The sequence below is a fragment of the Pavona decussata genome, unplaced genomic scaffold (assembly GCF_977016875.1).
Source record: "Pavona decussata unplaced genomic scaffold, jaPavDecu1.1 SCAFFOLD_84, whole genome shotgun sequence".
In the NCBI taxonomy this organism is placed as follows: domain Eukaryota; kingdom Metazoa; phylum Cnidaria; class Anthozoa; order Scleractinia; family Agariciidae; genus Pavona; species Pavona decussata.
Genome location: NW_028145502.1, coordinates 3962466 through 3988639, shown reverse-complemented (window position 1 = coordinate 3988639; position 26174 = coordinate 3962466). Strand labels below are relative to the sequence as shown.

Below are 26174 nucleotides of genomic sequence, written 5' to 3'. Positions count from 1 at the left end.
TATATTATATATTGTAAGCAGAGCCGGGAGGGAGGGGGGGGGGGGGGTACTTGGGTTCAGTTTTGCTGGGTATGCGCCGCTGGCCTCTCAGAGCCCCTGCCCCATTATAGTCTATTTTGTGGCCAGTTATAGACCCCATCTTGGTCACTTTTGGGAAAACGTAATTTTCGCAATCCCAACTAAGTCACTTTCTATTTATGCATCTACTTCATCAATCCTTTAAATAGGTCATCCTAAAATGAATTGAAAGAACGGAATGTAATGCGAAGTGATTGTTACATTTTAATAAACAACAACTTCTGAACTTTTTAACCAAGACCATTTTGAATCCCTGGCCTACTTAATAGAATTTCCTGACCCCAAAAATCCGAAAATGCGCGACCCCATTCTAGTAACTCTATTGAAAATGCAACCCCATTCTAGTCAATCCAGCCATGAAAATGCTACCCCATCCAGCGGCACATCCCCATTAGCCTCTTATAAGGAAGTACCTCCCCCCCCCGGGAAGCAGAGCTCTCACCTAGAGGACACCTCACTATTACAGACACCCAATAATATGGACAACCCTAAATCCTTAGGAAAAAATTACAGACGTTTGACTGGAATAAATTCCCGCTATTATTGACTCTCGCTATTGAGGACACCAACTCGCAGTCCCATGGGTGTCCGCAATGAAGGTAGTTGACTGCACTGACTTCCAGTTCATATAATATTAACATGGACAACTTCATTCCCTGTGATTCCTGTAGCTTTGATAGTGTCAGTCATCAAAAAACGTTTTTATCAGAATGAAACAGGAATAAACTCATCAAGACCTTCATTTTATTTACCAACGCTTGTCTTTACACCATTTTTTTACGCCACACATTTTTCTTTGGCCTAAAGCTAAGCAAGGCTAATATCCCATGCTCAGTTACTGATACTGATAATCTGCAAACTTGTTCACCCATAGTTTGGCCATTTTAAACAATCACAAACAAGAGAACAAGATATCAATAGAGTTTTATAATGACGTGAAAAATAGTACCCAGGTATGTTTTAAAAACATAAAACTTTCTTTATAACTTAAATAAAATACAAGCACCAAATTACTTGAGGTTTTTGTATGTTGTTGTACATTCATAGAGTAACCATATTAAGTGGAACATCTTTTACTCATTGCAAATCCTCTAAACTTGCAAGAAATTAAATCCTCAATATTGAAGTCCTGAAGAATCAGAAGTTCATCAAATATGCTGATAAAGAATTCCCAAACTGGCACATGTTCATTAGCCTGTCACTCAAGAATCATCAGAATTCACAGCAAACCCCCTTCGGATATTTTTTCTTAGTGCTGAACTATGCAGTGGATTGTGGAAGCAGATGAGATGAGGTTACTGCATTTGATTTTAGGTTGCTCCTGTTTAGAGTAAGTTTTTGCCAATGGTTTTCTAAGTCTTCCTTATTTATCTTCCTGTGAAAGCCTGTATCCCAGTGATGGCTCTTCCAAGAATTAGCGCATGAACGTCATGGGTCCCTAAGAACAAGAAAATGACTTTTAGGTTATATCACAGGCAGCCCAAGCTCAAGCTGTGCGCAACGATTATCTTGCATAATAGCAGTCATGGCAAAAATATAAGAGTTTGTATTGGAAAACCTAGGAAGCAGTAATAACTCGCTAAAAATGGCCTCAAATCAGCAAAAGAAGCAAACAGATCACCAAAAAAAGCAAGGTATGTCATTTAATATATTTTAAGAACTTTCCAGTATTAATTTTTTACCCCCAAACCCAATCATAAATATTCCCATACAAACTCTTAGGCAGGGTAAGTGTAAAGGAAACAATAAAAGAGCTAAATTGTTCTTACCAGACTGAGCCAAAAAATTAATGCTACATGTATTTTGAGTAGCATCCCACACAAAAAATAAGCACTTAGACAAACAACAGGCCTTTGGAAAAAAAGACCAGAGGCCAATTTAATAAAGCTTTTATTTTACACTTGTATTGAACAAGGGCGATACAGCACATACTTATAAAAAAAAATCATAATTTATGATGTTTTCTGCACGGTCAAATAGATGTAATAATTACCTTCATATGTGTTAACAGCTTCCAAGTTCATTACATGACGAATCACATGGTATTCATCTGAAATTCCATTTCCTATGAGTGCAACAAAATGAGCAGGATTAAGTTTGAATAATTTCAGTAAAATTTAAAGCAAGGTTTCCGAGTAAGATTATTACTGTCAATGTACATGTAGATATCCACATTAAAACTCACCGCCAAGCATGTCTCTAGACATTCTTGCTATTTCCAGGGCTTTTCCACATGAATTACGCTTGATCAAAGAGATCATCTCAGGGCAGTATCTGTGAGAAACAAAAGAACAAAATTAATTATTTTTAATCCTTTAAGTGCTAACAGTGGTCAGCATCAATTTTCTCCTTGTAATATCAATGTTCATTCAACCCCTGAGGTCATGAGAATTAAGGATATGATATCACCCAAGTTGAATTTTCTTGATATTTTACCAACATCTCCCCAGTACTTTTACAAGAAAAGTATGAGGACAAGATGGGAGAATTTGTTCTTTGATATTAGCAGTTAAAAGGTTAAGGCTCTGTTCAGATTCCCAGGTGCCCAAGCCGGAATTGTGTTTCCTTGTTCAAACATTTAGCACCTACCATTTTGTTCCTGTGTCACAGGAAGGCATGGAAACTGACATTTAAATCCTGTTCAGACCAGTTTCTATATGCTAAGGACAAGTGCCTGAGTACTACCCATTAAGGTAATATCCGTGCCTGAGCACGGCACCAAGATGTTTGCTTGGGCACCAAGAAATCTATGTTCAGACCAGAGCCCATGCCAGAAAACTAGACCAAGGCACCAAGTCTGAATGGGGCCTGCATTGGAAGTTGACAATGAAAGAGCAAAGCAAGATAAAATATAATTTACAGAGAAACAAGCCCAGTTAACTTACGTTCCTTCATCTTTGAGTCTTCCAACTTGTAAGCAACTTTGAAGTCCAATACCAATCTGAAAATTATACAGAAAAAAGAGACAGCTAATTAAATAAAACTAACAATGTCCACTATTGGTCAAAAACAATAGTTTTGTGGGACAAAGCTGGCAATACTCTTGTTGAATTCCATATGGCACTCCTGAGAAATTTAGCTTGTCATGCAACAGTAACATACAGCACTCTTCGGAAATTTGGCTGCTCACATCAAAGTGCCACATGCGATTGCTAGAAAATTTGGTTAGTCATATTATAGCACCATATGGCCCTGTTATGGGTCAAAAATTCACTGTTTTTTAGGATGAACAAACCTCAGTTGTCATGTCTGCCATTTTCTTCTGCATAAGTTGATTGGCTGCCAGTGGTCTTCTAAACTGATGTCTAAAAGTAACACATTTAAACTGAATTTAAAAAAACAGTAACTAATAAATAGCTAGCAATGCAAACTGTATATCACAGCTTATACATTCAAACTGGTTTGCTAGAAAATATATTTATTTTTTAATTTTATAATCCTAGTTAGGAAGATAGATAGTTAGTTGATAATGATAATCTAAGTAAATAAAGTTATCCTATCCTATCCTATCCTATATCATGAAAGAGCTGTAACTTCTAACTGGTGTAAGTAATCAACTTGAAAACAGATTTCACTTGGCTTTTTAGCGAACATTCCAAAGATACTGCACCTTATCACTCCTTTCACCTTTGAAATTTAAACCAGCCTACCTGTCTAATGTATACTGTCTGGCAGTTGCAAGACAAAACTCTGCAGCACCAAGCGCTCCCCAGGCAATGCCATATCGAGCATTGTTTAGACAGCCAAAAGGCCCCTAGAACAAAAAACACTTCCAGTTAAAACAAGTCTGTCATAGCACTAATGTACTGTCTGACACAAGGACATTTTCTTTTCATGAATTCTGACAACTCTAATTACCTCCAGTCCATCAACATTTGGCAGGAGGTTCTCCTCTGGCACCTCAACATCCTCCATGACAATCTGGCCAGTTATTGATGCTCTCAGAGAAAACTTTCCTTCAATCTTTGGAGCTGACAGTCCCTTCATTCCCTGAAAAAACCAAACAAAAAGAAGGAGCGTCAAAGGGAGAGTGGACTTAAACAGTGCTCCTATTTGGAGAGAACAGACACGTCGCCTTGATGACCTGAATTAAGGATAAATGTTTGAACAAACCTTCTCCAAGATGAATCCTCTAATCCTTTTATCTTCACAGTTTGCCCAAACGATAAAGACATCAGCTATTGGTGAGTTTGTAATCCTAACACCAAACAGATGGGAAAGATTAGAAAGCAAACAATAACATTTTGGATGGAACGAGGCGAACTGACTCATGCAACCCCACCAAAACCATCCCTCCAGTTCTATACTACGAGATGAGGATGATGATAATGATAATGATAACAATGACCACAATGATGGTGAAAATGATAGTGTTGGTGATGGCGACAGTGACAATGATGATGCTAATGGCAATGATGATAACATTGATGTTGCTTTTGTACAGATAGTGATGGTGGTGATAGTGTTAATGGTTCGCAAAGACTGATGATGATGGTGACGATGATAATTGTGGTGAGGATGATGGTGACGATGATGATGGTGGTAATGATGATGATAATGATGATGGTGATAATGATGACGACAACAATGTTATTAGTGCTGGGGGTGGTGACAGTAGTGTCATTGGTGTAAGTGATAACACTGATGATGATGATTAGCTGAGGCACCAGCATTGCCATTGCAATTGATTCTTATGGTGAGTGGTAATGGATACGAAATTATAGTGATGATTATGATGAACACCCAAGAGACACATCACTACCTTTCAGATCAACTGCAAAGTCATGATGTTGACAAGGATTACTTACCAACTTTTTGATCCATTAAGGATATATCTGTTCCCAGCGGGATTGTGCTTGGCTCTCGTTTCCATTCCACCGGGATCACTGCCGTGATTGGGTTCAGTCAAACCAAAACAGCCAATCAGCTCACCTCGTGCTGTAATTAAGACAAAACAACTGTCACTTAAGGCCGCTTTGGTAACACTCCTCTTCCCTGAATCAAAACCACCAAATTTGCCAGAATTCTAGCTTACTTTTCGGGTGTTTTCCATTCATCAGAACTGACCAGTCAGACCAATCGGTCCGTAGATGAATGGTGAATGAAAAACACCTCAAGTAAGCTAGAATTCTGGAAATTTTGCTGGTTTTGATTCAGGGAAGAGGAGTGTTACCAATTTGAAGGACTGATTCTTCAAATTCTTTAAAATGGCACGTTCTGAGAGTAGTGTGCACTATTTTGAAGCAAATTATTAGCAACAGTGGCAAAAACACTGTCACTCAAATCGGTGCATTCCACATAATTTGTACAATAATAATTTATTGAACGGTACAGTCAGTGCTGAGACAAAGTGGAAGAACCCTTAGTCTCCTAATGCTTTAGTCAACTTATTGTACGATAATAATATTGTACTTGGCAATAATCTGTAGAAAATTTGCCAGCTTTACCCAACTTTGGCAGATACTTCTGTTTCTGTTCCTCTGTTCCGTAAGCATTGATTGGATGCATCACTAAAGAAGACTGGACACTCATCGCTGACCGATAACTACTGTCCACCCTATCAACAAGATCATAAATAAATATTAAATAAAATAAGCACATAATTCCATGATGAGATGATCAAAAAAATGCACTAAAACAGTATGGGGACACTTTCCAAAACCAAATTGGATTTTTTGGAAAATGCTGGTTTAGGAGGAGACTCCGGGAAAACCAGAGAACCCTGGACAAAAACCTCTCGGAGCAAGGACGAGAACAAACAACAAACTCAAACCAAATGACGCCGAGTCTGGGAATTGAACCCGGGCCACATTGGCAAGAGGCAAGTGGTCTTTCCATTGCACCATCCATGCTCCTCCCAATCAACAAAGCAACATCTTAGTTACATGGTACTGATTGGTCCATGAGGCAGTACAGACACACTGAATAAAAGGTTAATATTGTCAAACCTTTCACATTCTCTTGCAATGAGTCCATAAGCTACGGATGACACACCTGCACATCCATAACCTGAAAAAAATAATTTGTAATGAATATTCCCAGATCAAATACAAAATTCATGTAGTAATATCTTTGATTTTACTTAACGGAAAATTTTAGTTTAAATAAGTGCTGTCCCCTACTCAACTAGAAGACGAAATGAAAAATAAGTTACATCCCTGTTAAAAAAAGTAAAGGGTGTCAGTAGTTCCCTCATTGCTCCAGTAAGTATTACTGGCATTTCAAAAGCATTACTAACCTTGAATTGTACAGCCAAGAACTCCAAGGGATCCCATTTCAGTCATGATGTCTTTGTCAAAATCTAATCATTCAAAACAATGGAGAAAATTATTTTAAATTTATTGATAATTAAATGGCTCAGTACATGTAGAGCCAACAGTGATCAGCATCAAATTTCTCCTTGGAATATCAATGCTTATTCAACCTCTGAGGTCATAAGAATTAAGGATATGATCATCCAAGGTCAATTTTCTTGATTTTTTGATAACTTCTCCACAGTACTTTTATAAGAAAAGTATGGGGACAAGATAGGAGAATTTGTTCTTTGACATTTATTTCGCGATTAAAGGTTAAAGTATCATCACTATAATTTCTTCCACTGATCGCTATCCTCTCCAGCTACTATATGGTCTGCTTGCCTTTTAGACTGTTCACAGTCCCCCTATTTTTCCGTGGGATTCTTGAGACCGGTATGCTTCGATGGAACCGCCGCCATCTTGGTTTGTAAAAGCGAGCGCGATCTGGGGAGAGTGTCTAAACTACCGAGGGGAGCGGGAGTGGGTGTTAGTATAGTTGGGGATGGGAAGCGAAAAAATAGAGGGACTGTAACAGCTTCTCACCGTCTCGCGTTCCAAAGGCCCGTTGCACCAGCAACGGCAACACCTCATTGGTCAATTAGACAATAGTAGTTCTGAAGCGTTGACAGCATGACTGACGTATCTTTCACCGCCGGTTCTAAAAGGGGATACGGCTGGCGTGTAATGTGAAGATCGTGGGGAATGTTTTGATTTTTATTGTTTGTCTCGTCGGCTCGGAGGTCTGATAGTTGAAAATCAGCGGACGTTTGGCAGGCGGCAGACCGAGTTTTCCGTCTCTTTGGACTGCTTTGAAGTAGATGGCGAGCTGTAGGGACGACTTTTTTTAACAATTCTCTGGGGCGAAACAACACACACAAAGCGCTTGAAACGTTGCTGATCGTGGCTTTCCTCGCAAGCGCTTTTGCAAAGACGTGAAGATTTCCCATCTTGTGGATCCACTTCAACTCCAAGATCGATGTGCTTTAAAAAGATCGGCTGGAGGAATGCTGGCAACTCCAGCTCTTTCCGGGATCTTAAACAAATTTTCTGTGGAAATGTACTTGTTTTTCTTCCCGAAATCGCCGATTGCTATTTTAAAATAAATGTTACAAAATATGCGGCATGTATCTGAAGGTTTCGCTGTTTGCTTCACTGCATGTGTTCTGCTTGTATTGAAATTCACTTTGCAAATAGCTGATGTACTGTACTGTATTTTCAAGCCTACACTCGAAAGACTTTCGCCACTGTACTTTGTTTCGAAATGGTACAGAAACAATACTATCGTATTTCCTTCAATTTGACATGTTTATCTCTGGGGAGTATATTTTTTGTTTGATTCAATTAGTCGAGGCGACAAAGTCTCGGCACGCCCCTCGAACACGAGACAGTGAGAAGCTGTTACAGTCTCCCTATTTTTCCCGCCGTCTCCAAACTCCACTCCCCTCCCCTCGGTAGTTTAGACAGTCTCCCCAGATCGCGCTCGCTTTTACAAACCAAGATGGCGGCAGCTTCATCGAAGCATACCGGTCTCGAGAATCCCACGGAAAAATAGGGGGACTGTGGACGGTCTACTTGCCTTTTGCACCTTTCAACAAGAAGCAAAAGCAAGTGGCTCAGTATTTCTTCCGTCTCAATGTTTTCATATATCAGGTTAACCGTTGGAAACTAACCTTCATGTCTGTTTGCCATGAGTATTCTGGGCATTAGCTTTTCCTGGCAGTAATCTCTAAACTGATCCCTAACCATGACCTCTTCTTCAGTCAAACAACTCTCCAAACTCAAAGGATCCTGCCAGTTGAATTTCACTGTATAGAAACAACAAGATTTTTAGCCTATACCCCAATGTCTTCTTTAAAAAAAATTCCTTTGTCTGAAACAGGATAACAAAATCAATGCCATATTACACCTTAGTAGTTGATCAGATTTAGATTACAGTTTTTCTACTGCGAGCATGTGAAAGGGGTAAAATTTTCTATATGTAATCAAAGGTATATGAAAGGGCCATGGGCACATCAAGAGTACAAGGGAAAGAAATGGGTGATGTTTGCATTCAGGGCAACAGATTGTGTACTGCTTTAAAAAAGGAAATTAGAAATAGTACCTGGAGCATGTGAGTGATCTCTGCTCAGAAGGTACAGAAATAGAAATCGAAAGACAGAAAGAGTACATCTATTTTGGGTAGCTTTTAAATTGAGGGAATGGTTTTAAGAATTGTATATCTCACTAGCACTGTGGAATACAGTCAGAGTTTTAAGTGCTAGACCCAAAATTCCCAGAAGTTCCTCCCTTGGAGTCCGACGCCCCCTGTCCCACCCAGACACCACCCCCCAAACCTTCACCTTATGATCAGTCCCTCGCGATCAACAGCGGAAAAGACAATCGACTTCTGTCTACCAAAACACCACTTACCGAATTTATCCTTTTTCTCTTTTGGTTTTTGTGCTGTTGTTCCGAAGTCAAGGTAAAAAAAGAAACACTTAACTTTCTACAAGCAACGATCTATCGTTCAAGCGTACAAATTTGAATATATATGCTTATAAGCTTAAGTTTAAGAAAATTCATGTCTTGCATAACATAAACATGTCTGGTGATTCTTCGTTAAAAAGGATACCGACTGCCGCACTTCCCGTGCTCTGAGCACGGCAGAGAAGAAGTATATTGTTCCCTGGTGAGATCACACGTCGCAAAACGCGTTGAAGAGCCATTTTACAATGGTTTTAACAGAAACGTAGTGTCACAACCTTCCTTTTCTTACTTTTGCAATTACCTTCCAAGAACTAGCCAGCGGTTTCCCTTTTGAGACTTACGCAATATTTCGCAACAAAGATTTGCGCATGCGTCCAAGCGTTATTGAGGGAGGAGACTGGGGCGAACTATGGCGGCTTCCACGAGATGACAAATTCTACAGATTATTTTGTCAAACAAGCAGTTAAATATGCGTCTCAAAGGGTAATTCTAAGCACAGATTTGTGCTGATTTAAAGAGGGCTCACGAAGCACTATCCATGCAGAATTTTGGTTTATTCTGCAAACTCTAACGCATTGTTTTGAAACAGTCTTTGGTAGTTGTTGTGGAGGTCAACAGTTCCCGGCCAGTTTTGACAAGCTAAAGTTGTTGAATGTAATCAAGATTAATTCGCGATGGCTGGTGTGATTCAGAATCCTCCTTTTCCGGCACCAGAAGGTTAGTATTTAAAATTTTAAACTGAAAATTCTGGCAAGCTTTAATTTCTATTATTTTAGAAAATTAAAGTTTAAGTATAAGAGAAAGTTGCAGATTATCAATTTTATTTGAAGAGATTAGAACCTTGTAACTAAAAGTTATGCCGCAACCCCAGGGTGCATTCTGTGTATGTCCTATGCCGAAGATATGCTCGGAGTTTTAAACTTCCACACCAAGCAGCAGAAGAAGTGCTAGTGTCCACTCCAGGAAAATGTTATGCCCACCACCCGTACAGTATGTTAGAAGGGTGGGAGTTTTCAAAAGCCTAGGTAATTTTATGTCACGCCATTACACCCATGAGATAATCTAAAATCAGGCACTACCTCCATCTCGCGTTGCTTTAATTTATGCCAAAGACCACGATCATGTGCCAGTATGCCAAGCGATTTGGAAACTCCTGTGGAAAATCTTTGGCTTAACCTATATAAAATATTAAGCCTGGCCACAACCACTGACTCTCACAGAGTTTCTTGTTTTACTGCATACCACAAAATAACAAGTTATTCAAAAGATTAGCCAAGTGAAAGTACAACACATATAAATTAGGACCTCCACTCTGAATCATTCTAGAAAGTTCCTTATTGCATGGTAAGGCATGATCTTATATAATTTTATACTTTCTAACTGACTGTCTATATATTTTAAACTAGACCAAGAGCAGAAGAATATCATTGACAAACTTGCAAACTTTGTAGCCAGAAATGGCAGTAAATTTGAAGAGATGACCAAGGAGAAACAGAAAGGGAATCCAAAATTTGCATTTCTGTTCAGCGGAGAATACTATAACTACTACAGATGGAAAGTCTCTTTTGAAATAGGTAAGAGGTTGCTAGGTCAGGATTTATGAAAATTACAGTAGAACCCCGCTAACTCGAACTCCTATAACTCGAACAACCCCGCTAACTCGAACAGAGTCTCAATTCCCTTGGATTTGAACTAACTTTTCAGTCATTTTTACCCGGATAACTCGAACCCCGATAACTCGAAAAACCCGCTAACTCGACAGGAAGGCCAAGTGACATATCCCATTAGCTTTTTCTTATTGTGTGATCGAACTGTAACACTAGAAGCCATGTACAGAAAATAGAGGCATTGGCAGAACAAAACTTCAGGAGCTCCCAACAACAGCAGACACTGCTTTCTTTTTTTGGTTCTAAAATGCAATCACCACTGAACAATAAGGACCAGTAAGAACGTTGCGTACAGTTACATTTACAGTCGTTGCAGTTTATCATTACAGTTGTTTAAAATGTATTTTTTTTTCTTGAAATAAGTTTTTAAATATCTGTAATTTGCACTACATTGTATACCGAAGTGCTGAAAATAAATAAACTTTTAATTATTAACCTAAAAAATTGAATATTTTAATCGACCCCGATAACTCGAAACCCCGCTAACTCGAACAGATTTTCGTTTCCCTTCAGAGTTCGAGTTACCAGGTTCTACTGTATTTTCAGTCATTAGGGACTGACATTTGTTGATGTTGCTTTGCCCATGGTGAAAATTTTAAACAGATCCTCAAGGATCCTTGAAGATATGTATTATAAGTATCTTATAATATCTTGATGTTTGTCACTATGAGGATCGTCACTTCTAATCTGCAAAGATCTTCGAGGATCTTGCATAATTTTGTAGAGGTCCTTGAAGTTCTTTCGGAATTGATTGAAGAGGGTTTTGTTTATCTTTAATGATCATTTCCTTTATTTTTGTAATTTTTATATTATAAAAGGTATATTAATTTTAATTAAGCAGTAATATTTCAAAATAAAATTATCTTTTGGTCACTGTTAGAGATTAAAGAGTTAACAGTAAATAAGGTTGTGCAAGAGTGTGTCATTTGGCTTGCCCAAAATGTTTTGTTATATTTAACAAATCGACAGCAGTTTTCTAGGGTCTATACACTTATGGACCATAAAATGGCATGATCATAAAATGTTCAGAACTCAAGTGTAGCTCATGGTTTCACTGCCAAGTATATAAGAGTATAGACCAAAATAATTTGTTTTTTACAATAACATGGAAAAAGTACAAGCGGAATTGGCTTTATTTTTCATTGAGAAAGTGCACATAATACATCTGGCATCATTTTTGTTGTCTGTACTCTTATAGACAATAGCTATGAGCCAATCCTCACACAGGAATTTTAACAGTTATTGTGAAAATTGAATTGGCTAGTTAATGTTTTTCTTCATCGCTAGATGTCCAAGCCAAATCTATACATGTAACTCTATCCATGTCAAATACTATCCTCCAATATTTTTCACTGTTTCTCGTTACTAGCCCAACAGCAAACCCAACAGCATTTACAAAGCCAGCAGCAGCTCGTGCAACAAGCAGCTGCGCAGTATGGAACCAATCCACAAGCTCATCTGGTCCAACAAGCCATTGTTCAGCAGTCAATTAACTCAGCACCGTGGCAACAAGCTCAGCAACAGGCGCAGCAACAGGTAATGGAACTGGGTCAAATAAGAAATGTGTGGGCATATTTTTTCGGATATATTCCAGCAACTCTGTTTAACAAGGGTGCCAATCCTGTGGTCTTTGGATTCTGGATCAAATCAGAATGAATTGAGGGGCTGGGAGCATAACCGACTTATGTCGAATTTCAGCCCGTTTTTCGATGTAGCTCGGATTTGTCCAAACTGTTGCATGTGAACTGCAATTCGATTGAAAACCATTGTCCAGTGTTTTTTTCACGCCGCTTTGTGTTTGGTATTAATGCCATTGAGAAATTTTACCATCTTGTAAAGATATATCGGTAACATTATAGACACTGGATGACCAAAAGGACAATGCACTGAGGATTAAATACCTGTATTCAATATACACTCGTTGTCTTTGAAACACGGCACACGAAAGCGGTGTTTTCCGTGGGAGCAACGAAAAGAATGCTGTCACGCTTTTATTTGATTCTGTTACAAACTACTACGTACGTGACAGGGATGTCCGAAATGTAAACAGTTACATTCTCCAAGAGAAAATGTGTCCATTTCCTGGCGTAAAATCCAGCTTTGTCCCGTTTGTCGACATATCACTCTTGATAACGCAAAATACTAGCATTCTACACGATTAACAGGAAGACATGTAGCCATTTCAACAATTAACGGCAGTTCTATTAAAAGGTAAAGATTATCTATTATTTTTAAGAGCAGTCGGTGTTAACCGTTGAAAATCTATGTTAATCGTACTTTTATTGAATCATTGCCTTGAAATTGTCAAGTTAATCGTTACATACCGAATTTCAAGCCTGGCAAACCACAACTAAGGCTTGCAAAACACCTTGCACATGGCGGGATTTGTCTCTGATGCTCCCGCGGGATTTTGATAATCGAATTGAAAAATTCGCCACGGCACAGTCATCACTACCAAGGAGGGATTCTTTGAACAACATTTCCACCAGTTCCTGTGAACTGCATTCGTCAATTTCATAACTTTACAAAAGATCCATAGATGTCGTGCGTTTTCAAACTTCACCAAACAAAATCGAAACCAACTAGCCAGTACGATACGCAAGTTGTTTATCCCGACTGCCTTGATCTATTTTGGGCTTGTTACATCCCGCAAAAGCAAACCATGATATCATCTCAAACGTTACTTATAGAAACAACAACTGGCGTGGCTAAACACGGCTCGTGGACAGTGGAAACTTTTAGCCTACCGATAATTTGGAAAACGAGTCTGCCGTGGACAAAACCTATAAAAAAATTTGCCTTCCGAGCGCGTTCACTTGTAGACAAGCAAACTACCAAATCCCCCTCCCCCTCCCCCTGACTCAATGTTGTCTTTTGAGTCACGAACAGTTTCCTGGCAAGCATCGCTTCCCACATCAACATTGCATAAGGGGGAGGGGAGAGGGAGAAGTAACTGTGGTAGAATTATGAAGGGAGAAGCAGTAAGTGAGTGGTTTTTTGGCTGTCTGTGTTCGCTTCTCATTGCATAGGGGGAGGGGGTGGGAGGGAGAAGTAAGCAAGTGGTTTTTGTTCTGTTCGTGTTTGGTTTTCTCAAGGAGTTTTGTCCACGATTGTAAAACCGCGAAATGTTTTCCAAAGCGGGGAGAGCCAAAATTCGTACAAATCCGTGCGAAATCGAAAGCTGCGCTAAAATTCGACATAAGTCGGTTATGCTCTCAGACCTTCAATTAAATGTGACAAAATGCAGGTTTATTAAACAGAGACATTCAAGGGTTTGAGATTGATGTATTATTCAGGCATGCTCGGAAAATAGAAATCTGAGTTCTACCAACAAGAGTAGAACATAATATGACCTTCCGATTACTAGTATGGATGCTCTACCACTGAGCTACAGGAGACTTGTGGGAGCTAAGTGCATTAAACTAGGTTCATGGGACAAACATCCTGCTTACTGCTAGGATTTGAATGTCGAAAGTGTGACATATGTGAATGGAGTAAATGTGATTGTATGTGCAATGGTTTATAATTAACTATTTTTGGACAATTTATCAGAACCTATATTAAACTGGCACCCTGTATTAAGTGGACAATAGTGAGACTCCCAAGGGTGTCTGCTTAAAGCAGGTTTGACTGTACTTCTATTCTGTCCATGTGGCATATTTTTGTGTGATGAAATGCAGTTGCTGGATTTTTGCTATTCCACACCAGGTTTTTCAAGTCATACTAATAATACTCAAGTCTGATGTTATCCAATTAACTTGTTACTTAGATGCAGGTTCTTCAACAACAGGCACAAGCAGCTGCCACCGTTCCAATGTACCAACCCCCTGCAGCTCCCGTCCAACACCCACCCTCGGCGGCTCCAGTCCAACACCAACCCCCTGCAGCTCCAGTCCAACAAGCCACGGATCTGGATGTCACGGAACTAGAAAACCTGTTATGCAAGATTATGGAGTCATGCACTAAGGAATCCATATCAGTAAGTAGATGGCAAAGTTTTGGATAGAGCGGTGTCCCAGTGCCCAGTTTTTGGAGAAAAAATTGAGTGAAATTCCAAATCCTTTTGGAAAACTTTACCAGAGACATGCTTCATAGAAAACCTATTTTAAAATTTTGGCGAAAACGCCTGCTGCAGCATCATGTTGGAACAGGCCTTCTTCTTGTGTGAATGCATTAAAAGTGATTTTAGTGAATATATGCCAAGTCAATTTTGCATCTTTTAGAATGGTAAGAATTTCATCTTCACCAATGCCAAGACCCCAGCACACAGCTTTCAGATATCTCAATACCTGCTCAAAAGGTTAGTCATTATTTTTCCTTTGTTTATAGTCACATAATTTATATCTTCTTTTGTGCCTCTCACATGTCCAGTATCATGTAGCATTTTCTACACCAGCTGAAGGAGGTCATGAAATGAAATGATCTTTATTATGGCTCCAAGAAGGCTTTTCAGTCCTAATTTACACAAATGAATTAGTCATTGTCTACAATAGGAAAAATACCTATCAATCCTAATTACAAATGCATATTAAATATTATCTTATTCTACAATAAAAAGGGCCTTCAGTCCTAATTTGCAAATAATAATCATCATACAATGATACAGTTAACCCATTGCAGTCCGAGGCGCCCAAAACCGGCCGCGCGAAAAGCACCCCATGAAAGGCCATGCCGGCCAAAACCGGCCGTAAAAGCGCACGAAAATAAACGAGTCCTCCCTACCCTCCCTGAGTTTTTTTGTCCTGTTTTGTTGTCATAGATACCAACAAGGTGAATTGACCAATCAGATGACGTGTTTTGCGCATTTTTTGACAGGTGATGAGAGGAGCCACGAGGTTTTGACTTCGCCGCTTTGTCTTTGGCTTGCGCGATCGAATTACGATGGCTGATAACATTGATCACGTATCCGATAGCGCGTCAGATTTCGAGGACTCAGGGGACGAGGGAAGTTTCTATGGGTTTGAAAATCACGAACAAAATGCTAACAGTGACTCCGATCTCGATTTCAGTGAGTCAGAGAGCGAAGAGGATCAAAACGAAGGTGAGGAAGACGCAGAAGAAGAGGTAAGTGATGAAGACGCAGATCCCGATGAACTTCGGTGGTCCGATCAACTTTCTCCCTTTCGTATTCCCGATTTTGTTGAGGCTTCCGGCATCAAGTTCCAGCTTCCAGATAACCCCACACCCGTAGATTTCTTTTCAGCTTTTGTGGGGGAAGATTTGTTGAATAAAATAGTGCAAGAAACCAACCTTTACGCTCGCCAAAAGCTTGCCGATTCCCCTGCGCGCCTCGCTAAATTTCGACCGGTTACGCTCGCTGAACTTAAAGCTTTCCTTGCTGTAAATATTATTATGGGTATGGTTAGGCTGCCCAGTTTAGATCAGTACTGGTCAACTGATGATTTTTTTGGTAATGTAGGGATTAAGAAAGTAATGCCTAAGAATAGGTTTAAGGAATTAAGTAGTTTCCTCCATTTCAACGATGCGACCCAAGAAGTGGCCCGTGGAAATCCTGGCTATGATCGTCTCTACAAGGTAAGACCCGTGCTAAATTATGTTAGGCAAAATTGTGAAACTAGTTTTAGCCCCACTAAAAATCTTTCAGTCGATGAGGGTATGATTCCATTTAGGGGTAGGCTTTCTTTCCGACAATACATGCCGGCAAAGCCAACGAAATACGGGATCAAGGTTTGGATCGCCGCAGACTCAAGCAACGGGTACGTGTTGAATTTTGATGTTTATTTGGGTAAGGACCCCAGGCTTCAGCGCATCCATGGGTTGGGTTATGATGTGGTCACCAAGATGATCACCCCTTTTATGAACAGGAACCACCATGTATATTTCGATAATTTTTTCAGTTCAGTTAGGTTGATGGAACATTTGCGGGTTCAGAAGACTTTCGCTTGCGCGACCGTCCGGGTAAATCGCAAGGACTTGCCGCCATGTGCTCGGCAAAAATTGCGTCCCGGACAAAAGGTTGTTAGGCAAAAAGGTAAGCTAGTTTTCACGAAATGGCATGACAAACGGGATGTCAGTGTCATTTCTTCAAATGTAAGTCCAGATACCCCTGATGTTGTCATTCGAAGACACAATCAGCAGGTCAGCAAGCCAGCCGTGATCGGCCTTTACAATGAAAATATGGGGGGAGTTGACCTCGCCGATCAATTCCGTAAGTATTATTCTGTGGGTCGTTCTTCTAGGAAATGGTATAAGTATTTGTTTTGGTTCTCTATCGATGTTTCAATTTGTAATGCTTTTATTTTACAGAACCATTTTCTTACCGGGGCAGGGAGGGCTAAATTAAAGCAGGTTGATTTTCGCACTAGGCTTGCGAAGCAACTTATCGGGGGGTTTTCATCTAGCGTTTCGGCCGCGCAGTCACTAAAGCGCAAAAAAATTCAGACCCTTTCACTCGGGGAGGAAAATGCAGGTAAGCATTTCATTGACAAAATTAAGGGTAGGAAGAGACAATGTGTCAGGTGTAAGAGGGTGGGAATTAAGACTCCTTCTGGGCGGCCTGTCGAAACTTCCACTGAATGCGTTCAATGCGGGGTGGCTTTGTGCAAGGTGAATTGTTTTGCGATCTTTCATGCGGTAAATTTGGGTTGAACTTCTTCGTTTCCTGAGTCCTCGACTGTCGTAAAATCCACTATGTGATCCTGAAAAATACTCAAAGAAATATAATTTGGTTATTATTAGCCGTCTTGTTTGGCTTCTAATTATGCATAATTCGGCTTTCTTTTCACTGTCTTTTGTCCGCGTTGTTTATTTCATTTCGGAAAATGTCGCGCGGCGAATTAAATTTTCGATTTTTGATTTTCACATTCGCTTTTGAACACCCTTTCGGCCTTTCTCTTTCGATATTTTGGCATATTTCGGCCTTTTGAGTTATGTGCTTTGAATAAACTTTGTCTTGTAACCCGATCTTGTGTGTGTGTTTACTGCGCATATGGTTAATATTTAACGCTCGCGTAACGCAAGCAAGAATCGAAAATCGCCGGCTTTAGGGGTGTCACGCGCGATTTTGGCCCCAGGACCGCATTGGGTTAACTATTTGAAAAATATAACTAGAAAAGATAATCTTTCAATTTCCTCTTAAACATTGATAGGTTATTACAATCAGTAATGAGTTCCACATAATTGCTGATCGGTACAGAAAAGACCGCTGCCCAGCAGCAGATTTGTATCCTGGAATATCTAATTTGTTCTTATTTCTAGGTCATCTGTTAATGACAAAAATATTAAACTACATTGTATTGCTTCCAATTTCATTCAGAGCCCTTGGTCCTGGAATGCAGTTTCAGCACAAGCTTCATATTGTTTACCTCGTCAATGATATTCTTCATCACTGCCAAAGAAAAGGAGCCCAGGATTTGCAGAAAGCTCTTCAAGATGTTGTTGTGCCTCTGTTCTTTGTTACACAACTTGGTGAATCACCTGAGAATCTTCAAAAAGTTACCAAGGTCTTAGGAATCTGGGAAAGTCATAATCTTTTTGAGCCTTCCCTCTTGCAGGTGAATTTTTAAGTTACCATACTGCAAAATTCCAGTAAGCTCACCATCTTTGCTTCAACAATTTGTTTAATCCTTTAACCCTTTCACCCCATGATCTGAATGTTAATTCTCCTGACTGACCGCCATACATTTCTTTATAAAGTTAGTTCACAGAATTTGGTGTTACATCATTGAACAATATCCCTTAGTTGATGATTTTCTTATTTCTCATCACTTGTCTGGTTGACAATGTATTGATAATGTAAGGAGAAATTACACATTAATCACTCCTAGGACTGAAAGGGTTAATGCCCAATAGAGACCAGCTTCTAATAATTAGAAGCTTATGTATGTTTGATCAAGTTGTATTTGCAAGAAAAATTATTTTTCTTGCAATTTAATGTGATCAAACATACATACATACACAGAGTTGTAATCACACCTGTTAAGGCTGACTACTCTTGAAAGATCCTTGACCTAATGTGTGGTCTTGCTAGTTGAAGGGTTGTAATAAAATAAAATGAATTGCTCTTTATTAAAAAATATCCAAAGAAACAACATTCTTGGTTACAAAATTTAAATTTTACTCAGAAGAGGGAAGGGAGAAAATACTGAAGGAACTGTGGCGCTGCCTTTGTGGGAGAGTGAGAGCAAGTGTATTTGTATTTTGTCATCTGAGTTGAGAGTAAATTGGCCACTGAAAAGAGATACAAAAGCCGACATTTTTAGCACTAGACCTTCATCGGAGCCTACCCTCTGCAGGGCTAGTACTTGAAACATCAGCTGGTTTATCTGTTTATGGTGGCCAATTCATTTGTTGTTTTTCCATAACCCTATTGAAGCTGTCTTCTATTTCCCTTTATTTTCCAGGAACTAAAAAACACTGAAGCTGCTCAGAGTAAAGTTGAAGCTGCTCAAGAACAAGTCTTCGGTCAGCAAGGTTTGTCACACATTTGAAAACAATCATATCTTCAAGTTAACACACTTACAGAAAAATAAAGGAACATAAGAATCTGCTAAGTACTTTAAGTAGTCTTTTTAGAAGGTGGTAAAGTCTGTGGTAACTTTTTGTCAGAGGAAATAATGATTGGAGGGTCCATTTTAATTCTAAGTTCTTCAGGAATGTTTCCCTCAGGTCCTCTAGAGTATAGCTGTTAAAATTTCTCATCATTTGTTTCCATTGATGAGAAATGACTTTATCTATCAATCTTTGGATAAAATATGCAATGGATTTACAAAAGGAAGTAAAATTACAGTGGAATCATGTCAGCTTTACAAAGAATTTTAATGTCTTTTTGTAATGCATTTTTTTGTAAATTGATCCCGAAAATCCCCCAGCAGGACAGGCCAATAAACTCATTTGCATTTGTATTATAATGATTGATGCCACTTTTTCATCTTGGATTAAGTACTTTGGACAATGTGTGATTGATTGAGTGGTTCTTTCATAAAAGTTAAGTGTTTTCCATCTCTTGAAGGTTACTATACTGCACCAGATCCATATCGGTCATATTATAAGGAACCACAGGCCAACCAACAAATGCCACAGGTGGACCAGCAACCTCAACAGGGCAGAGAAGGTACAAATAATATCAGCTATAGGACTGTGCTCAGTTTGTAAATTACTCCAATTTGCCATTGTTTTCTGACATTGCTCCATTTTTGTTCAATTTAGACAATTCAGCTGAACAGAAAGCAGAAATTACTTCACAAGAAACGAGTGATGAAAGAAATGAACAGGAATTTAAAGATATAAATATCAAGGAAGAGGTTAAAGAACAGAAACCAGTGGAGGAGCCTGAAAAAAGGGTAAAATTCAACTGACATCATGAAATCATGGCTCTAGGGTATTCAGTAAAAATAGTGTAAACCTAAGATTCATGGAGATGCTACACGATTCTCAGATGAATCGGTTGCTGTGATCAAAGGAAGAGAAACCAATACATTTTTGACACGCTAAAACAAGGGCTGCTTAACTCTTATGTATGTTGCATAATGAACTTTCAAACAGAGATGTTTTTCAAATGAGTGTCATAAAACCCAAGTACTTACTTGGGCCAATTCTGGCCAATCACAACAGATGTAAACAGTACCATGAGCCAATCAGAACTTCAAGCAAATACATTTTACTAGTGCAAAGCATGGTAAAACTTGAGCGAGTAAGTCAAAATAGGTTACTTTGCTTCTCATTGGTTGAGAAATTGATGCAAGATTTGCTAACCCATCACAGAGCATAGTATATAGCACAACGAAACCAAACACAAATTTACTCTCACTGGCTCAGTTGAAAACCACTCTAATCTTGACTGTACCAACGCCCCCTGACTGAGTACTGTTTTGTTACATTAGCAGGAGGAGGCACCCAGACAGCAGCCATTCCCTCCAGGACATTATCAGCATCCCCCACCCTTCCCCCCTGGATACGGTGATCAGCGGCCACCATACTATGGTCATGGTCATGGCCCCCCTCCCTTCCCTCCTCATTTTCCTCCTCCGCCCGGCTACATGCCAGATTTCCGACATCCCCCTCCAATGTTTGGCCATCCACCTCCAAACTTTCATGAAGAGGGATTTCATGGCAGGTGAGTAATCAGAAGCCTGATAATATAGTCACATTATCCAACTCTGACCAGCATATATCTCCTTACAATAACATATCAGGGTTGGAATAATAAAGGAAATGAGAGTGATCAATAATTTTATTCCTTCGGTGACACAGGCATACTTGAGAAAAAGAGATCGGAGTTCTTCCATCAGGAGTCGAACCTATGAGCTTCTTAGTACTCCAGAAGCAATAGTGTCTCCTCCACTATGGATGAACACTCAACAGTTTTTAGCAAACAATCTGTTATTCCAGCTGTCAATCTGGTACAACCTGGTACATTGACTCACTGACGCACTCTTAATTTCGTTTGGAGTCGTGATTGTAGGAACGAACGAACGAACGAACGAATCAATCAATCAATCAATCAATCAATCAATCAGTCAATGACTAAATCAATCAATCAATCAATCAATCTTGGGACGCGTATCTGGCATCCCCCGCAGATTTTGCAGGGGTGGATGACATCATCACCAACTTGGCGAAAGAGAGAGAGCCTGGGATGGAGATCATCAAACGCACTCCCTAATATTTGATCATTACTCCATGTAGGCATGTTACTGCTGTGACTTGTTCATGAAAAAATTATTATATGAAATAATTAACATGGAGTTCAATTTGATTCATTTATTCAGACCACCCCCATTCCATGGTCCACCTCAACAGTTTGACTATCAGCAGCAAGAGTATGAGCAGTTCAAGGGTCGCGGGCCGCCGCCCCCACCCATGGTGAATGAGTACAACCACGGCAGACCACAAGATGACGAGGGATATGCCATGGATGAATATGACATGCCTCCTGAGCCACCCATCCCTGAGCCTATTATACCTACAGCTTTGTACTACGAGCTTCCTGCAGGGCTCATGGCGCCGTTAGTGGGGGTGAGGCATGACTGATGGTTTTGTTTTATAGACACTATTGGAGGAGGCCTCAATAGGGATTACATTGCAGGATGCTCATTGCCAACGAACCGTTTTCTGTTGAATGACTTAGAACCAAATCAAAGTAATCTTGTTGCCAAATCACAAGACAACAACAACCTTCATCTGTACTCTTGTCTTAGAGCGGTTTCTAATTGAGTGTCGTAAAACCAAAACCAAAGGCCAATCACAACAGCTGTAAACAACACAATTAGCCAATCAGAATTCGAAGCAAATACATGCAACTTGCGCCAAGCGCGGGAAAACGAGTGTGAGCAAGTGACGAGTTGTTTGACTTTTGACTGATCGAGAAAGTGACAAGTTTTTTCAACAATCATACAGGATAGTAAAGCAAAACTAAAGTGCCAAACGCTAACCATGAGTATTAAGTCCCGTCTTTAATTTCTTGACAATTTTATTTATTGCATTTTTTTTTTGTCCTAACCAAGCTGCCGGACGTGGACTACCGACCTCTAGATCCTGGGGCTCTTCGTCTCCCAGCTCCGCAGCCACCAAGTGAAAGGCTCCTGGCTGCAGTTGAAGCGTTTTACAGTCCGCCAAGTCATGAGAGACCTAGGAACAGGTGAGTTTATCACAAACCTTAGGAGCTTCTACCAGCAACCTTCACTGAAAAAACTTAAAGCTTAACTGACAAGTTAATTTAGCGATTTTCCTCCCTCGAGTTTCAGTGAGAACTCATTTAGGCAATTACTTCAATTTTAAGACGCTTGAAAAGGCACGTTACAGCTTTTCGGGGAACTTGTCTGGCAAAAACAAATGTTGCGAATTGCAGGCACATATGTTACACGATTCAGTTGTCTTGCAAAGGCAGCATTAAGCTGTCAAGTTCCAAAAATGATTAGTGTTTTGCTAAGCAAGTTGATGGATCTCATTTGTTTCGGTCATAAGTCAAGATTATTTTTTGCAGAAAGTAGAAACATTCCGCTTTTCGTATCAAGTAAGGTCAAGTAACGATAGACATCCAACCAAACTGATCTGACATCCAACCGAACCAACCAAATTACTATAGATGCATTTGTTTTTTTCACTTTGCAGCGAAGGATGGGAGCAGAGTGGTTTATTTGAATTTTACAAAGCCAAGCTGAAGTACATCAAAGATCGCGAGGAGGCAGAAAAACACAAAGCGCCACAAGAAACAGGACCAAGTAGATCAAGGTAATAATGATGAAGGGTACAAATGAATGTCATGCTGTCGCTAGCACTAGGGACACATTCACAATGTCGCAATTACCCCCATAATTACCCACGACTTGCTGTCGTCTGGCCTTGTAACCCAGTCGGTAGAGTGTGTGTAAAGTGGACCCCCTGTATACAGCCCTCCCACCACCCCTGGACTGTATAGATGACATGCCTATTGCTGGCTATGTACGCCGGCGGTTGATTTTCAATTTCTTCAAAGTATTTCTATCACTCAGATCGTATGCCTTACAAGATCTTGCTCTTTTTCTTTCTTTTTTCAGGTCAAGGTCTCGATCCAGATCTCCCCGTCGTTCGCGATCTCGTTCCCAGTCCCCCCAACAGCGCCGGTCGCGTTCTCGTTCCAAATCTCCCAAGAGGCGACATCATTCCCGCTCTCGCAGTCGGTCCGTCTCTCCAAGGAGAAGAAGGTAGAAGAATATTTTCCTTCTTTTATGAAACATAACGCCCAAAACATTTCCATAGACTTCATTAAATTTCAACGAATTACTTCCTGAGAAGTTTGTTGATGTTCATTATAACTTCATGGTTTCAGGTCACACTCACGTTCAAGATCGCGGTCACGCTCGAGGTCACGCTCTCGCTCACGGTCACGCTCGAGGTCACGATCACGGTCACGCTCAATCTCGCCAATGTTCAAGTCCAACAGAAGTCCCGATAGAAGCCCTACCCCACCGAGTTTTCAGTAAGTGGTCATTTTAACTAGTACTACAATGAAAATTGGCTCACCTGAAAAAGTGAGAAAGTGGGACATCCTGTTACACTGGGATTCCTGTGTGTTGCAAGCTAGATCCTTTTATTTACCCTCAATGATTACTCTTTCATATCATGCGACGTTTTTATTTCATGTATCAATGGAAATTTTGGATGGTCTCTTACGCAGCCGTTCTTAGTGTCGTCACGCAACGAGGAGCGTTGCGTGACTAACATTTTGGAATGAAAGAGTTTCAGATTTCTGAAATGGTTACACAATATAAAAGCTAGGTAAACGGCTCCTCTGAGATAATGCCAGTTTTCTTGTTGCTGGGGATTGCAGACAGAAAACAAAAACTCAAAAAATTCTTCGTTTCAGTGTGCATTGCCAAAAGGTGGTTTCTCATGCTGGTTAAACATGTACGTTCTCAAAAGATTTCACTCAAAAGAACGGTGTCAAAAGTTAACGTTTTCGATGCGAATTCTTGTGGACAGAGGTTACAAAAAGAGAAGCAAAAGTCTGCGTTTTTAATCGCAAACGCGTCTCTGTGAATGGGGCCATACATTCCGTGTACGAGTGCTAAAGTTACATGTATTCCTTTTTCAGTCCATCTTTTAAATCCAAGTCTCTTGAAGATAGAATTGATGAAAGTAATGTGGGACATCAGATGCTCAAGAAAATGGGTGAGAGTCAAAAGTTTCAGTGCCACTGCTGATAATGATCATGCCTGTGATTATTACAGTCAATTTACGTCATGCGTGACCAGTATTTCTGAGAATGAAAGGAACGTTTGATTTCTCTTTGTAATGTCCGACATGTGAATGGAATGTTGAACATTTCTCTGGAAATCTTTCCGAAAAAGACGCATTAAGAGAAAAAAAAAAGATTCAAAATACTTGGGAAACAATTGTTATTCTTGAAATACTTAATGCTGTAATGTAAAGAAAATTCATAGCTTTATACCGTCAATAAACTAGGGAAATTCTGAAACCTCGTTGGCGATGTTCAAAACTGACATACAAATTTCAAAACTCCGTTCAAATTTCAAAAATACCGGTCACGCGTGACGTAAATTGACTGTAAGTGTTGTACTAAGAACAACTTCTTCGAATTTCTCGCGTTGCAAGTGGGAAAAGCCAGCTTTTCCAACGAAGAAACCAGCATATGGAAAACACAGTAAGAAACGACTTATAGGAAGTACATTCTCTCGTTCTCGTGTACTCCAGTCAAAATGTCTTTGACATCATTTTCACCACTGGTGTTTGTAGTAAGAAACCTTCAGTTATTTTTCCTAACCGGTAAAAGTCCCGTTGAAGTTTGTGCTTACTCGGTGCAATGTGTTTCGTCTTCAGGCTGGGGTGGAGCGGGCCTGGGTAAGAGTCAACAAGGAATCCATAATCCAATATCAGGAGGGGAGGTTCGGGATAAGTTTGACAAGTTCAAGGTAAGGACAAGGTTATTTTATTAGGAATGTTGCTTACTTAAAATTGTTTTCTCCCGTGCATTTATTGTGACAACTATTGAAATACTAAACTTTGAGCACTTATAAAACATTTTTATCTTTTAACATAAAAGGTCCTTTCCTTTTCTTATTTTATGTTTTTGTTCACTTGTCTTCAGGGAGTGGGAAGTGAGATGAATGATCCATTTGAAGCGTACAGAAAAAGCAAAAGCTACTCCTTCATCGATTCGCGTATAGGTAAGTACCGTGATATCAAACTACGATATAGACTTACAACTTATAAACTAAACGGAGAAATTACGTCTGACCAATCACAGCACGTAAAGAACAAAATGAACCAATCAGGACTCGATGGTGCCAAGCACGGGAAACATGCAACCGGTGCCAAGCGAACGCTAAGCGCGGGAAAACAAGGAACCCGATGCCAAAGGCGGGAAAATGGGGAACTTTGGCCAAAGATTTTTTTTTCTATAAAGAATACCAAAAAATACTTACTTTTTTCTTTGTCCCATTTTGTCTTGTAGCCAAGTCTGAAGCAAAAGCCGCTGCAAGACGGGAAGCCATAAAAGAACTAGCCAAGAGAGATCAAAAGTAAAAGGCTTTCCATACCAACAGTATGGAAACGAGAATCAACTCTTGTCTTTTGTATTCGAGGAAACAAGCGTCAGCCTTTCGTCATGATTGAGTGGGCCTGCGATCATCATTAGCGGTGTTGCCAAGCAACATTACTCCAGTGTTCTCACTTGTTCCGTTTCATTTGACAATTGTAAAAATCTTATGAGGTTGTACCACAATGGTATTATTATGGACTGCGAGAAAACTCTGGATTAGGTCCAAAAGTGCGGAACTTGTTTTTCCGAGTGCATGGTAACTTCAAGCGTCAAACGTACTTCATTGTTGTATTTGTACAGTTCTATCAACTTTTTTTAGTCAAATGTGTGAGAGTACAGTATTTCCGGAGATTTCCAAAAGTGACCCGACGTGTTGCAAAGTCTCCCGAAGATGAAGTGAAGACTCCCGAGGATATTCCGAGTGGCTGAGTCTTGGTCTCAGCTCAAGTCTCCGTTAACCGTTTCAGTTTTAACCTAAAGAACACAGCCAAGTGCTTATTACTAAACAATAAAGATGTTTCAAGCAATTGAAATGATGAGAAGGTATTTTCTCTGGGTTCGTTAGGAGTTGTGCTGCAAAATACCCCATACGTGCGTTTACTTTGCCTGTTTAAAATATACTAAACTAGTACTATGATTCGAAATTTCTGAGTTACATAACCAGGG

The 26174-nt window shown here is 39.8% G+C and overlaps 2 protein-coding genes across 4 annotated transcripts; one reads left to right on the top strand and one right to left on the bottom strand.

The window, feature by feature from the left end:
* Positions 1–800: 800 nt before the first annotated feature.
* Positions 801–9155, bottom strand: LOC146475545 (glutaryl-CoA dehydrogenase, mitochondrial-like). The gene is made up of 15 exons (XM_085115984.1): positions 8986–9155; positions 8784–8816; positions 8045–8179; positions 6317–6379; positions 6027–6087; positions 5526–5635; positions 4887–5016; positions 4192–4276; positions 3937–4068; positions 3729–3832; positions 3314–3383; positions 2964–3019; positions 2264–2352; positions 2072–2143; positions 801–1516 (listed from the first exon to the last, which is right to left on the bottom strand). Exons 1-15 carry the CDS (start codon positions 9077–9079, stop codon positions 1446–1448), a joined length of 1305 nt encoding a protein of 434 aa, XP_084972110.1. The 5' UTR covers positions 9080–9155; the 3' UTR covers positions 801–1445.
* A 78-nt stretch (positions 9156–9233) lies between these two features.
* Positions 9234–26044, top strand: LOC146475544 (calcium homeostasis endoplasmic reticulum protein-like). Of its 3 annotated transcripts, XM_085115963.1 has the most exons (20): positions 9245–9323; positions 9430–9557; positions 10247–10414; positions 11877–12043; positions 14277–14486; positions 14731–14807; positions 17784–18021; positions 18871–18940; positions 19479–19580; positions 19676–19809; positions 20350–20582; positions 21238–21484; positions 21973–22106; positions 22580–22699; positions 23005–23151; positions 23277–23426; positions 24042–24118; positions 24788–24879; positions 25056–25134; positions 25422–26044. In XM_085115963.1, the coding sequence occupies exons 2-20, from the start codon at positions 9515–9517 to the stop codon at positions 25490–25492; spliced, it is 2559 nt and encodes an 852-aa protein (XP_084972089.1). In that variant the 5' UTR covers positions 9245–9323; positions 9430–9514; the 3' UTR covers positions 25493–26044. The 3 variants fall into 3 exon arrangements, with proteins under 3 accessions (XP_084972088.1, XP_084972089.1, XP_084972090.1); XM_085115962.1 differs by having other exon boundaries at positions 9234–9557; XM_085115964.1 differs by having other exon boundaries at positions 9261–9557; positions 20353–20582.
* The last annotated feature ends 130 nt before the right edge of the window (positions 26045–26174 follow it).